Genomic DNA, 16,162 nt, shown 5'->3' on the forward strand with positions numbered 1-16,162 from the left:
TCACTTAGTAACGGCTCTAAGGAAGTAGGGCGTTACAAAAAATATAGTAACATACAAAAAAATAATTTAACATATAAATATAGTAACAGCCACACATAAAAATCATTAATAAAGATAAATCAGAAACAAACAATCTGGTGGCTATGTAGAAAACCCCTAAAACGAATAATAAAACCATTTTTTCATATAAGCAACGTGAACTTTTTTAATATAAGTTTGTTCCATTTAAGATTTAATATTCCACTTTAGAACTTTCACAAATCCCCAAATGGAAGTAGACCCACCTCCATTTCTGCTTCATAAAAATTATTAGTGAAAGACAAAAGCAGTAAAAACTTACTCTCTTTCTTTTTTGTGATGGTCCCAACATCGTGCCTACTCTTCATCTTCAACATAACCTGCATAAAAAGAAGTTCCAAAGTGTCTTAATGTTTTTGTTAAAGGAAAAAAATATCAAAATTTAAAGAAAACAAACAGCCAATTCCTTCAATCACACTCAGAGTTTTTTTTTTTTTTTTTTTTTTTTTTGCCTATGGAAACCTTTTGCACAATCAAGTTCAAATAAAACACTCAATCAACCCCAAAAGGACTACCTACTCATGCTTAAACATTTACTAGACCTGAACCGTCATCAGTTGACGAGTTGTAGACTCTTCTCCACCACCCAGAATCACAAGTGATTCTCTCTGCAACATCACATTGAATCATTTTTTTCAATCCAAAATCTATATTGATACATCCAAACAAGAGAGTTAAATCCATATTAATACATCAAAATTATTGAGTAACAACAGCCATTCAGAGCATCTGCATCTAATACACATACATATTTGGTAAAACTTCATTATTATTCCATTATGAAAAAGCAAGGGCATAACATAAGGTTTGACAAATGGGCTAAAAAGAAAAATGTTCATTACCTCTTCCTGAGCAGCTAGCTTTTCTCATATTTTCCTTGGCTTTCATATTGTTAGCTTTTCGTATTCATGCTTTAGTTCTAGAAGACAAGTAGAAAACAAGTTTTACATTACCAAAAAACAAAACTAAAACACTTTGGGATTAAGCTGAAAAAAATACCTTTGCGGGTTCGTTTGAGATGTTCACAGCCTCTGGTCTGGGTTTGGTGTGAGAACAGGCGACGTGAGTTGTCCCTATGGTGGTCAGACGGTGGTGAGGCCTAAGTTGGGGTCGCATCTGGGTTCGGATCACCTGGCTTCGGGGTCGCGCGAGGAAGGCCGAGATGGACCTGGGTGATACGGAGATGGTGAGGGAAGGACGACGTGGACTGATAGGTTTTGGGTGAGGGGAAATGGAGTTGACGGCCGTGAGTGGGTGGAGTGGTGGTGGGTTTCTTTGCCGAGAGAGAAAAGGAGGGGCCAAACAGTGTTGTCTCTTGTGGTCGGGGGCACGGCAGAGAGGAGAGGGGAGGTCTCAGGCAGAGACGGCTTAGGATAGGTTTAGGTTTTGGTAGAAATATGTATATATTTATACTAGGGTTTGATAGGTAGGGTTTGATTATTGGGCTTCTGTTAATTAGTTTGGGTTTGACCCAATAATGTATAATTTTTTTAAAATCTACCCAAAATTTATACTACAAAAGATTAATAACTAAAAATTTATACCCAAAATTTATAACTTAGGTAAACAAAATTTTTATTTATATATATTTAAATTAATTAAAATTAAATAAGCTAGGTAGACAAAATTTAGAAGATATTATTATCATCATATAATATTAATAATTATGTTATTTTGGATAACAAATTGGATATATATTAATAATAATATTCATAATATATAAATTATATATATTAATAAATTTATAAATATTATTGTTATCAATTTCCACACACATATATATATAACATAGTTTGGTGGATTAACATATTCTCATATAAAAAAATATAACTCCATTAAAAATTTAACTTTATTATGATTATTATTATACCTTTACTTTGAGGATTACACTCATATTTATTCACCTTCAATACTTTGAGAACTACTAGGTTAGTAGTAAAATATTAATTATTTATTATTACATAAATAATTTGAAGTTGCTTCGAATATAAAAATTTAGTTAACTAGTATATTTGAAAACATATTTTATCATTTAATTATTTGAATACAAAATCAATGTGAAAATAGGTTGATTTAGTATATATGTCATATTTTAGTTAATTAGTATATTTGAAAACAAATATGACATATATGCATTGCAATTTTATTTTTAATAAGTAACGTGGAATTTTATTAATAATAGTAGTGTTTAAATATTTATAATAATAGTAAGGTTTTGGGTTTTGAGTTTAATATTAATGTGATCTTAGAATTTACCCAAAATTTATATTACAAAATATTAATAATTAAAAATTTATACCCAAAATTTTTAACTTAGATAAATAAAATTTTTATTTTTATATATTTAAATTAGTTAAAATTAAATAACCTAAGTGGAAAAAATTTGGAAGATATTATTATCATCATATAATATTAATAATTAAGTTATTTTGGATAACAAATTAGATATATATTAATAATAATATTCATAATATATAAATTATATATCTTAATAAATATATAAATATTATTGTTATTAGTTTCCATATATATATATATATTACATAGTTTGGTGGATTAACATATTCTTATATAAAAAAATAATTACATTAAAATTTTAAATTTATTATTATAATTTTACTTTCAGGATTACACTCATCTCTATTCACCTTCAACACTTTGAGTACTACCAGGTTAGTATTAAAATATTAATTATTTATTATTACATAAATAATTGGAAGTTGCTTGGAATGTGAAAATTTAGTTAATTAGTATATTAGAAAACATATTTTATCATTTAATTATTTAATCTATACTATGATATGATATATTTGTTATTTTTTTCTTGTAGAAATATATCTTGCAGTTGAAACATATACTACATTCATTGACATAATGGAAAATGGTAAACCACCAAGAAGAAGAATTTCATATAAAGATTTTTCGGAAGAAAAAAAGGAAGAAATTCGTAGAAAACAAAGAGAGAGATATACTAAACAGAAAGCATTAAAAACCAATTCAATTCGTATAAATGATACTGAATCATCAAATAACGATGATTTGGACACATTTGTTAATGATCGTACGACAGTATTGATTACTCAACATTCAAATATTAGTGTTCAATATACGAACAATATTGAACGTGTTAGTCATCTTCAAAGAGTATCAAAGAGACAACAAAATTCACATACTCATACTGACATCAATGAAGAGGGATCATCTCGTGAAGTCTTTCTTTATCCCAATCTTGATGGCACCGGGCTAATTCATTCAGAGTCAAATTCATCAATAAATGTATTTATCCAACACGTTTTCCTGGATTTTTTTTCTCAGTAGTCTAATTCAACCATCCTTCTATTCGTTTTTTCTTAACATTTTAATTTTTTTTAATGAATAGGACCCATATGTTGTTCGAGAAGATCTAATGTATGAAACAAACATACCAAGACCTTGTAGGGGTAAGGAATTAATATAAAATTAGTTAGTTTTTCAAAATCATTCATTAAAACAATATGGACATTTTCATTTTGTTTTCTAATTCGTCAATCTCATCAAAATAGGTCAATCGCATATGCGTTCTACTGGATTTAGACAATTGCTAAAAGTAGTACCATTTGAACCATATTCACTTCTATTAGTACCAAGTTGTAGACATTGTAAAGCAAAGCGATTCTGCCATGAAACAACTGTCTTTTGTTGTGCTGATGGAAAATTTTCTCTGGCCACAAATAATGTACCAAATGAGCTTTATGTGTTGTTTACATCCAACAGTAGTGAATCTGCACATTTCCGAACATACATTCAAACTTATAACAATAAGTTTGCGTTTACATCGTTCGGTGTTAATTTTGATAAAGAACTTTGTCGAAGAAATAGAGGAATATATACTTTCAAAACCCAAGGACAAATCTATCACTATATCAGTGACTTGCTCCCTTCCAATAGTCGTCCTTCTTATCTCCAATTGTATTTCTACGACACAGAGCATGAATTACAAAATCAAATTTCAGATTCAGACAGAATGGAGCCATCAATTGTAACCCAGCTCATCAATATTCTTCACATCAATCCTTATTCCATTTTTTTTTCGTTCACTTGGAGATTTCCCTGATTTGGAAAAACAATCATTCATATAAAAACATATGCTGGGCTTGATCAACGTGTATTCAATGCCCCTACATCCTCACAAGTTGCAACGATATAGGTCGAAAATAATGATGGAGATCAACCAAGAGGACGTAACATTATTGTGTATAACCATTCTAGTGGAAATCATAAAGTTCAGTATTACTTTGGGTGTTATGATCCATTGCAATATCCAATATTATTTCCTTTTGGTGATACTGGTTGGCATCAAGGGATTCAAAGGATTAGAGAAAGCAGATCAAAGTACAATGAAACAAACCCATCAATAAATCCTCAAGAATCAGCCACTACAGAAGAATTACTTGCAACAGAAGAGCGAGGTTAGACTATAGTATTAAAAATTTATAAAAATGCATTTAGTATATACATCCAAGTTAGTAACATTTCCTTCACAGTCAACTTTTGTAGGATTAAACCAACAAAGTGTCCAATAGTTTCATGTCGCAAATATTATTGCTACAAGTTGCAAATAAGAGAAAATGTCAGATCAATTTTGTTGCTTTCTGGTCGATTATTGCAGCAATTTGTAGTTGATATGTATGTGAAGATTGAGACCTCAAGACTAGATTATTTTAAAGGCAAGCAACAACATATTTGATCAGAGTTTTATCAAGGTATTGTTGATACAATTACGCTTGGGGAAACAAATCCTTCTAATGTTGGGAAACAGATTATACTCCCATCTTCTTTTATTGGAGGTCCAAGAGACATGAAAAAAGATATATGGAAGCAATGGCTTTAGTTCAACGTTACGGTAAACCTGGCATTTTCTTAACGATGACATGCAATCCAAACTGGCCAGAAATTACAAATGAACTAAGTCCACACGAGGAGAGTCAAAATTGACTTGATTTGGTTGCTCGAGTCTTTCATGCAATATTAGAAGAATTAAAGGACCAATTATTCAAAAGACAAATATTCAGAAAAGTGTCAGCATATGTCTGTGTTATTGAGCACCAAAAAAGGGGTCTTCCACATGCCCACTTTTTAATTATCTTACAAAATGAGTGGAAACTACATGCACCAGAATCTTTTGATGAGATCGTATCAGTAGAGATACCTGATAAAAATACAAACATCCACCTCCATAACGCTGTTGTGGAGCACATGATGCATGAACCATGTGGAGTATTGAATCCATCAAATGTTTGCATGAAAGGAAATCGTGACTGCAAAAGTAATTATCCAAAGAATTATGCATCTGCAACAACTGTTGGAAACGATTGCTTCCCAATATATAGGCGCTCAAACAATGGAATGACTGTGAAAGTCCGAGGACAAAATCTAGACAATCGTTGGGTTGTTCCATACAACCCGTATCTCCTTGCAACATTTGACTCGCACATTAATGTAGAGATTTGTTCTACAATAAAAGCAGTGAAATATCTTTACAAGTAAGGTCATGATCGTGTCACTTTCAACTTGGTTTCTAAAACAAACAATCAACAATTGATGAAATCCAACAATTCCAGTCAGCCCGATGGATTGCTCCCCCAGAAGCAATGTGGAGAATATATGGATTTATTATCAATGAGATGTCCCCAACAGTGTATAGTTTGCATTTACATCTGAAGGATCAACACCCGGTCACTTTCCAAGCAAACAACGATCTAATTAACATCCTCAATTTAGACTGTTCTAGAAAAACTATGCTAACCCAATTCTTTGCATTAAATCGAGTAGATGAAAATGCAAAGAAATTACTGTACAAACAAATTCCAGAATATTATGTTTGGAACAATCAACACAAAGAGTGGACTCCGCGAAAAACGAAAACAGTCATAGGTTGTATTGTTACAGCAAATCCATTTGAGGGTGAGCGTTATTTTATGCGAATATTGCTAAACCATGTAAGGGGACCGCTGTCCTTTGAAGATCTTAGAACAGTCGAGGGCATTTTGGCCCCCACATTTCGTGAGGCAGCAACAATGCATGGTTTGTTACAAAGAGACAGTAGCTTAGAAGACTGTTTACATGAGGCATCTTTATATCAAATGCCATTCAGTTTGAGGCGAATGTTCGCAACAGTATTGGTATATTGTAATCCAACCAATCCAAGAGACCTTTGGCAACGTTTTGAGAAAGATATGTCAGTTGATTTCAAATCATCAGAAGATTCTACATTGACTGCAAGATATCACGTATTAAGGTCAATCTCTTCTACAATTGAATCAATGGGGAAAAACATTAACTCTTACCATCTTCTTGATGAAGACATTTCTTTCAATGGAAATGAATTTCAATCTAGAGAAATCGATGATGAGTTGGGTGTTGAAATTCCAGAAGAAGATATTATATCTTCAAGATCACTTAATAGCGAGCAACAACAAGTGTATAATGTAGTGTTGGAAAAAGTTTTATCAAACAAAAATGCTGCATTCTTTGTAGATGGCCCAGGTGGGACAGGGAAAACATTCCTATACAGGGCACTTCTGGCAACAGTACAATCAAGAAACTTGGTAGCACTTGCACCTGCTTCATTAGGTGTGGTTGCATCTATACTTCCAGGAGGTCGAACAGCTCACTCACGCTTTAAGCTTCCACTTGATACTAACGAAAAAATCACATGTTGTGTGAGCAAACAAATTGCACTTGCAAACCTTCTTCGTGCAACAAAATTAATAATATGGGATGAGGCACCGATGACAAGAAAACAACACATAGAGGCATTAGACAAAATGCTCCGAGACATCAATGATTCTGACATAGCCTTCGTTCGAAAGGTTGTTGTTTTCGGGGGAGATTTTTGACAAGTATTACCTGTGGTCCGTAAAGGAACTAGACAAGAGTAGGTTAATTCCAGTCTGGTTCATTCTTACTTGTGGACTGCATTGACTAAGTTTTGACTAACTGAAAATATGCGAGCAAGATTAGATCCAATGTTTTCAAATTATGTGTTAGCAGCAGGTAATGGATTGCCACCCACCACAAAAGATGAAATCATAAAAATACCAAATGGGATGCTTGTTCCCTATGATGATGACAAGACTTCATTAGATCACTTAATACAAGACGTTTTCCACAACATTCAAGAATATTCAGGAAATATGTCAACTATGATGAACCGGGCCATACTAACACCAAATAATAGTTTTGTAGATGAAATAAATGCATTGCTAATACAAAGATTTCCAGGTGAAGCCCAACGATATTACAATGTAGATGAGACAATAGATAAAACTGAGCAGTTAGTTATGGAAGATTTCTTAAACACATTAACGCCTAATGGACTTCCGCCTCATGAATTATTACTAAAGAAAAATTGTCCCATCATGCTCCTAAGAAACATTAATCCTTCAGAGGGACTATGCAATGGAACCCGTTTGATTTGTCGGGCTTTCGATCGAAATATCATAGATGCTGAAATTGTCGTTCGACATCATATGGGAAAAAGAGTCTTCATTCCAAGGATATCGTTCTTACCAAATGTGGATGATAATAGTGGTTTTCTGTTTAAGCGAACTCAATTTCCTATAAGATTAAATTTTGCAATGACCATAAATAAGTCACAAGGTCAAACATTGGATTATGTTGGGATTTATTTACCACAACCAGTATTTTCTCATAGTCAATTATACATGGCTTTATCAAGGGCAAAGACAGCGTCTTCAGTGGGGATTTTAATTCAACCAGTGACTACTGATAAAATTGACAAAAGCTACACCAAAAATATTGTGTACACATAATTATTATCATCATCATGTTTAAATTAATGTTTACGTAGGTAACATTCACAAATTTTATCAATCTATTTTCAATCCATTATTCTATTATTCCATTATTTCATAAATTAATAATTCAAATACATTATATTTATGTGTCTAATTATCTTCTATCTTTACAGGGAAAAAATGCCGACAATATGTACCTCGATCAACGAGATCACGCCATATACAAAACCTTGGAAAATCAAAATGATTGTGGCAAACAAATCTCCAAAGCGAACAAGTCGTAACTCAACAGTCAAATACCAAAATCTAATATTAATTTACCAACATTTATCATATTTGTTATAAAATATATTAGTTTGAAAATTACTAATACTCTCCTAATGAATGTAGCATACCTCTATTTATCATTTGCAACTCATATAATTTACATTTTGGTTCAAGGGAATCGAGTTCAATCAGTAATTTATGGAACAGATATTGACTCTAGGGAGGACACTTTAAAATTATTTCACTCTTATTATATCAGTGACGTCCTTGTCAAAAATGTCAACCCAAGGTACAAGATTGGAACATATGAATATGATTGGACCCTCAACTCAAGAACACTAATAGAAGATGTAGAAGAACAGGACAATCAAATAGAGGCGCCAAAATATAACATCGTCCCATTTACAGACTTGCACTCTTACAAAGACTCAGCTGAATGAATAGGTATTTCAAATTTAATTCTTATACAAATTGATTATCAGCAAAATAACCATTTTCTTATTTCAATATGTAGATTTCTTAGTTGTTGCAATCCAGATTGAATCAACAAAAGAGATAACCACAAAATTTCAACAACAAACAATCCAAGAGATATATCTTATCGATGAAAGGTAAAAAAAGAAAAACATACTTTCAATTAAATTTAGTATTGATATTACTTTACAAAATGTACACTAACATTTTTTATTCAATCTAATTTGTTAGCTTCAACCCAATAAAATGGACTATGTGGGGTCGGTTTGTCCAAGACGAATGCTAAACAATAACAAAAATTATTGAAGAATACCCAATAATATTGGGAACACGAATAGTTGTTCGAACATATAGAGGTACTTAGAAATATATAACTTAGATATTCTTATATCTTTGATATACTTTCATTAATATAAATCTCAATTTGAACACAGGATTGTCCCTATCATCACGTTCATCAAGTACCTTCACAATCAATCCTCAAATTCTAGAGGCAACTGCATTGAAGCAATGGTAATACTCGCATATTAAAATACACATATTACTCAAATTACATTACATTTAATTATATTATTTTCATACAACATTCCTATATTTATTAACTTTTATTACTATTCACTTTTTATTCTAAATGGCGAATAATAATACACTGAAAATTAAAAGTATTATTGAAGCATCATTGACACATCCATCTACTACTCTATCATTTATTGGACTTCAAAAAACCGTGAAGATTTGTGATATTCCCTGTGCAATGAAGGCTTTGTAACCTCTTGAGGTAAATATTAATTTTTTATTTAAATTTAATAACAAAGTACAATTTTTAACTTTCTAAAGAACAATTCTTATTTGATGTAGAAAACATACTTTTGGATAGAAGCAAAGATAAATATAATTGATTCTGCCCAAATGTACTATTACATGTCGTGTGCGACATGCCATAGAAAAATACGACATAAGTATAACGAAATAATTGTTTGCAAAAATCCAAACTGCAAACAGCGAGGCACCCCCACACCACAGTGAGTAGATTTTATTTAAATTTATAAATAAATTATCAATTTTAAAAAACTAATATTCACATTAAAACTAATATATTTAAATACATTTTAAGTGCTAGGGCATATGTGCAACTAGAAGATGATATTGGAAAGCTCGATGCTGTTATGTTCGGAGAAGTAGTAGAAGAGATGTTTGGTAGTTCTGCAGTCCAGTTGATGGAAAATTCTACAGAGGTAAGAATAAATATTACTACATTTCAAAATAATACATATGAAAAAATCTATAATTTCTATAAATTAACTCTAAATTGTTCTTGCAGTAAATTCCTCAATACATTGAAAGTGTTGCGAATAAATTAGCAACAAAAAAATGGACAATCAAATTGTCTGCAGATGAAGAAAAAATGAAGAATGTCAAATATAAGCATTTCATTATTCTCTCCATTGAAGCCACACAAGATGACAACAAGGATGAATCATCATCCAAAATTACAAACACAAATTAACTCATTTCTTCATTTTTTTTTTATTTATTTATTCAGACAAAATCACATTCTTTATTAAACTATAGACAATTTTTATTTCTATTTTTTTTATTTACGAAGGTCTACCCTTTAAAACTGTTCAATAGCAAAATCACTCATTTGGAAACAAAACTACCAAATACTTATCAACAATGTTATTGTTTGAATTGCAACAATATTTTTTAGTAATATATTTATGTCATACATTAAATTAAATATTGTATTTTAATATATGACACCGATTATAGGAAATTCCCTCATTTGGTACCCGTATTTTTACAAATATAGGATACCAAAACGATACTTCACAAAAATACACTGTACCAAATGGTTACCTACCCTTGATTAAATAATAAATTTTAAGACGAAAGTTAAAAAATAAAACTAAGTTCACACATTTTCTCAATACAACTAAGCAAACGTACTTTGCACGTTGCTTTCTGCTAGTATATATATAAGTGTGTAGATAACAGAAATTTTTAGTTTTAACAGTTTTTTATTTTTTTTAATGTTAGCTTTAACGGAATATTTTTGTATTTAACGGTAGTTTGTAAACACTTAAACTTAAATAAAATAAAATAAATAATTAAACAAATTAAAATATGATATTTTTGAGATATTTTATATTGATAATTATTTAAAAATAATAAATAATTAAACAAATTAAAATATGATATTTTTGAGATATTTTACAATGATAATTATTTAAAAATAATAAAATCATACGTTTTATTACTTAAATAAAATTTAATTAAACTTAAACTCACTTATTAGAATAATATTATATTAAACATATAATATAATCTACTGTGAATTAGCAACAATTTTTTTTTAAATAGCAAAAAACTTAAATTTAAAATTCTCGTATAATATTTAATATTACATTAAACGTATAATATATAATCTATTGTTGTCACTTCCAAATTAAAAAACTAGAACAAACATAAACTTAAATAAAAATAAATAAATTATTTAATTAAAATAGGATATTTATTTAAAATTTATATGACATTAATATAAATTTAATAAAAATAATTAATAAATTGTATAAATAAAATTAAGCAAACGTGCATATTACATGTTCCTTGTATCTAGTATATATATATATATATGTATGTGTGTTTAATATATGTTGGATAAATATATATATATATATATATAGTTTTGGATCTATAAATTTTATTTGTTTTTTTTTAAATTAAACTATATCTTTAAAATCATTTTTTTTTTTTAAAAAAATCATCTTTAGCTAACAAAATTGTATGGAGTTTTAGACTTTTAGACTAAGTTTTATTATAGTTAATATTGTTTATACATATATTGGTTTAAATTATATACTAAGGATGACGCTTTTAAATACTATGCAATATATACCAATAGTGTACAATCTCAACCGTTCGAAGGTGATTGCTTCTTAAGAGCATATGAAGTAAGTGAACAATTTTGAGGAGTTAGCAACAATTTGGAACTTGGTTACTGGTCTTAGACACCAATGATAACTAAGAGTGACTGTTAGTTTTATGTGAGAACACTTCAAACACGAAGATGAAATGTTTAGGGAAATAGTATATATGCATCAAGGTGGAAGCATAATCATAAAATATCCCACTTGATTGCATCATTGGTAAAATTGGCATTTTTTTTTTTTTTTTTGCTGAAGAGCCTTGTTTAAAGCAAGGCCACACTAATAACATTAAACCAAAACTTAAATGAACAAAGCAAAGAGCACTTCCATACAAGCAGCCCTTGATACACACATAGGACTAATCCAGCTACAACTAAACACAAATAGAAATTACTAACAGAATACTAGCAATCTATTGCATAAGCAAACAACTGTTTAAACAAATAGACCACAGGAAAATGACAAACAGATACACACAAATTACCACGAGGATACAAAAACACACAACCTCTGAAAAGCAACAAGACACGAAAAAACCTAAACGAACAAGAACCAAGGACCTAGTTGAAGTAAGTAGCCACCAAACAGAATTATGGGGGATGCCACGACTTGTAGTTTCGGTTTGAGTCCAATTGATGCTTCCTTCAATTCAGAAGTGCATTGCATACTTTGCAAAGTTATGAGCCATAAAATTCACTTCCCTGTCAATCTTAGATGGCTCGCAATGTTTCAATGTTGAAAAGAGTTTAATGAATTTGTCTCTGATGCTTTCGAGCATAGGAACTTGAGACTCATTCGTCTTACTCAGAGCTCTAACTGCATTAATGCAGTCACTCTGGAACCAAAAGGAAAAGGATGGCTTAGAAGCTGCTTTCTTAGCTGCCAAAAGCAAAGCCAAAGCTTCAACTATAGTTGGTTCAGTTCCCTTCACTTTTCGTGTTACCACGGAGATGATAGACCCCTCTGAATCTTGGCACACCGCAGCTAAGAACGAGAAATTTTCAGAGATAGCTACATCAAAGGTAAAACAGCGCCATCCTGGTGGAGGAGGGAGTCATTGATGTGTTGTATCACCTAGATTATTGGTCAAGGCTCTCCACTCATCCATTTTAGCATTGAATCTTGAACATAATGCAGTGAAAGGTGTAGGAGACCCCCCATGCCCAATCTCATTTCTTTCCCTCCAGATAATATCTATCAAGACAGAAGCCTACAGAAAAAAATTGTCAAAAGACAACTGAGATGGAACGTGATTACCGTGTTTGAAATACATGAACCATTACTGCCAGTTATCCACTAAAGTCAGTTCTGTTCAGAGGCCATTGAGATTAATTAACCACAATTTAGCAGCCCATTGACATTGCCAGAACAAGTGGAATGACGATTCCTCACTTTCCCCACAAAAAAGATAGGTTGCAGGTCCGATGTCTATATTCTTCTCCCTCTCTATCTCTCATATTTTCCATCTCTATCTCTCAAGCTCTCGTACACAAAAAAATAAGGCAACTTAATCTATACAAATTTTTGAGCTTGGATTGCAGGGCAAGTTATGAATCCTTTCAAGGCAAGGACTTCGTTTTGGATTTCGGATAAAAATCGTATGGGTAAGTATATATTTGTTATATGTAGTGAGGAAACTTGTTTATCAACACTGCTTTTGCTATTTCGAACAGATCTGTGTATGCCTTCATTTTTTATTGTAATTTTTCACTGTCGAAATGGATTTTCGTTCCTTTCTTGGTTTTTTTCTGGGTTTTTTGTCTGCCTCGATGGTCCTCGATGGACCTTGATAAACCCCTCATATGTTTATATTATCTGTCTACCTCGATATGCCTCGATGACACTCGATGGTATAAAACCCTCACATCAAAGGGAAATGGCTACCTTGATGAGACTCGATGGTCCTCGATAAAATCCTCAGACTTTAGGAACAATGGTACCTCGATGAGACTCGATTGTCCTCGATGGACCTCAATAGAGGCATAGAACTTAATTTATGTAGTGTATGCCTCGATGGGACTCGATTGGACTCGATGGGACTCAATGGGTTGACCTCGATAGTGTGATAGTTTGACCTCGATATGAATCGATTTTTTGCTGTTTGATGTTATAGTTTTAATTTTTGACCTATTTTTTTTTATACAGATTTGTCTGTTTCCATATTTGTTGCATCAATGGTGTTTGGGAATTGGAAAATAAGGATTGGATTTTCAGAGATGCTAAAAATCAAGTTCTGCCTTTGGAGAAGGGTGTGACGTATGAGCAACTGCTTGACAATCTGTATGATGAGCTTGAAGTGGATAAATGTGTGCATGACTTGAAAATTAAGGTCCTGTACACATGCCTATCACAATCCTTTAAACCTACCGTTATAAAAAAGATAGGCATGTGTGCATTCATTGGGTTAGCATCGAAATCTGTAGAGAAGTTGATTCCTCTATGTGTGACATTGATTAAGAAGGGAGGTATAAGAAATGCATCGGCCTCTCCCAGCGTTAATAAAGAAGTTTGATTTGAAGAGAATATTTCTCCTCCATGTCATGGTGTTGACCCTCGTTTTGGTCAACTGACACGGAGTCAAATGCTTGATGTGATAGAAAGTATTGAAATAAATCTAATGGAAAGAAAAATAACGACACAACAAATTATAGTGGTTCGGCCCCACGAATTGGTAATGACCTATGTCCACTTAAGCTATTATTGATCTTGATTCTCAAATGAGTGATCAAAGAACTAGGGTTCTTCGAGTTTCACAAGCCTTAGAGGGATGAGTAATACAACCGAAAGATAATAGCCAAAATTCTCTTCTAAAGCATAAACCAAAATCAGCCAAAAGTCCCTCCCTTGAGCTATTTGTCTCTATTTATAGGCTCAAGGAGGGTTACATGAATTAGTTGCAGATATTTTTTCCTAACTAATCGGATAATCAGGTATCATGGGAGATAATATCAGATATGATTACAATTGTACAAGATTATCTCAAAATATACGGAGTACACGACCAAGCTGGTCGTATATAAAACCCAAATGCTGTATCAGGGGAATCTCCCTGGTCGATGGTCGAACAGAACCTCTGCCAGGTGTCAGCCACGTGTTAAAAAATTTTGCCACGTCATCCACACCTGCTTTTTGGATAATATTTGCCCCCCCAAGTTTATTTATTACGACCAGCAATAAATAAACTTTTAGGAAAATGACCCTTCGATTACCCTACCAAATATGTCAGAGTAGTTCGTGCCTCCTTGGAAAAAGTGACCTACCCACGTCCAATCATGCCTTTTTGGTTCCCAAGAAAACCTTTGACGGCTATCACTCTTCCCCACGCTTTGAAAAAGGGGAACTTATGATTACCTCTTTTTTCCATATCTCAGACAATATATAGCTTCCAGAATTTCCTTTTCACTTTTTACAAGCTATTTTTCTGTCAAGAACTCTTCCAAGAACCCCCAAGTTGAACCTAGAATTTCTTTGAAGACCATCCTTCATCGTTCCAAGAATCTGCTGTTCGCACACCTAAACTCGAAATTTCTCCAGGACTTCACAAACTTCGTATAGGTAAGCTTCAGAACTTTTGCACCCTTTACTTTAAGCTAGTTTTTTAGGTTCTGATACTGCTTCGTGTTCTTGGGTAGAGATGCATGAAAATAGGGCATTTGTTGAGTGATGCTAGATATGGTAGTATATATTTGCCTTTTAGGGGTTATGAATCAGTTTGATAGTCGAGATCATAAATTTAGGACGTAAAATCGAAGTAAAAATTCGATTTTTAGGCTAGTTGAAAAACTGGGTTTTTCCCGCCCTTACTGAAGTTGAAAAAGCTTTTTCAGAAAAAACTTTTTTACTTTCACTTTTTGATCTGTTTTTCAAACTGTTCGTATGAAAATTTTAGTTTTCGTTAGAATGCTACTGTATAAAAGTTAGACTCTTATATACGAGCAGTGTTATTCTAACCAACTTTTTAGGCTCTTCATCCTCACTTCCCCCTTTTTCTGTTCGCAGCTTTTAATGCTAGATTTGTGGGGAGGTGAGAGGTCGATAGACAACGACCTACTTGCGCAGCTGCTCGAGGGTGAAGAACAGCCAGCCCAGTGCATCCACGAGATTCCTTTCTCCATAATTTATCCTCCCAGACCTCAACCAACTCCAGTTAGAATGGGTCGTGTTAAGTCCACCGTCCAAAAGAAGAAAAATCCTGAAAACCCTTCAAATCCTCCAACCCAGCCTGACTTGCAGGCTGGGGTTCGTTCGACCAGTGGTCGAGAAAATATTGTTCCTGACCCTCACATCCAAGTTAGGGCCCGTCCTCGGTATTCAGTTCTTCCCGACGTCGAGTGGTATCTTTCCCCACTCAGCCATGTAACCCCTAGGATGCTAGCCAACTACTTCAGAAAGTACAGCCTTTCTGGGGTAACCCTCAAAATTCCTACTGCGGATGAGCGGGCGAATTTGCTTGGAGGCGTTTACAACGCCTGGTCGAGATATCACATAGAGGCTGGGGCTACCCTTCCTCTCCATCCATTCTTCCAGGGGGTGGCGAACTATTTTGGAGTTGCCCCCTTCCAAATTACACCAAATGGATATAGAATGCTTGCTGCACTCTATATCCGTTATAAC

At 32.7% G+C, this 16,162-nt stretch overlaps 1 protein-coding gene across 1 annotated transcript; it reads left to right on the plus strand.

Annotated features, from left to right (window-relative positions):
• The first annotated feature begins 5,708 nt into the window (after nucleotides 1-5,708).
• On the plus strand, nucleotides 5,709-6,956 carry LOC133805918 (uncharacterized). The gene has a single exon (XM_062244065.1). The coding sequence runs from the start codon at nucleotides 5,709-5,711 to the stop codon at nucleotides 6,954-6,956; it is 1,248 nt and encodes a 415-aa protein (XP_062100049.1).
• The last annotated feature ends 9,206 nt before the right edge of the window (nucleotides 6,957-16,162 follow it).

This window comes from Humulus lupulus, chromosome X, assembly GCF_963169125.1.
Source record: "Humulus lupulus chromosome X, drHumLupu1.1, whole genome shotgun sequence".
Taxonomy (NCBI): Eukaryota; Viridiplantae; Streptophyta; class Magnoliopsida; order Rosales; family Cannabaceae; genus Humulus; species Humulus lupulus.

Excerpts from the sequence above, each read along its gene's own strand:
- LOC133805918 (XM_062244065.1), top strand. The coding sequence starts at position 5,709 with ATGTGGAGAATATATGGATTTATTATCAATGAGATGTCCCCAACAGTG.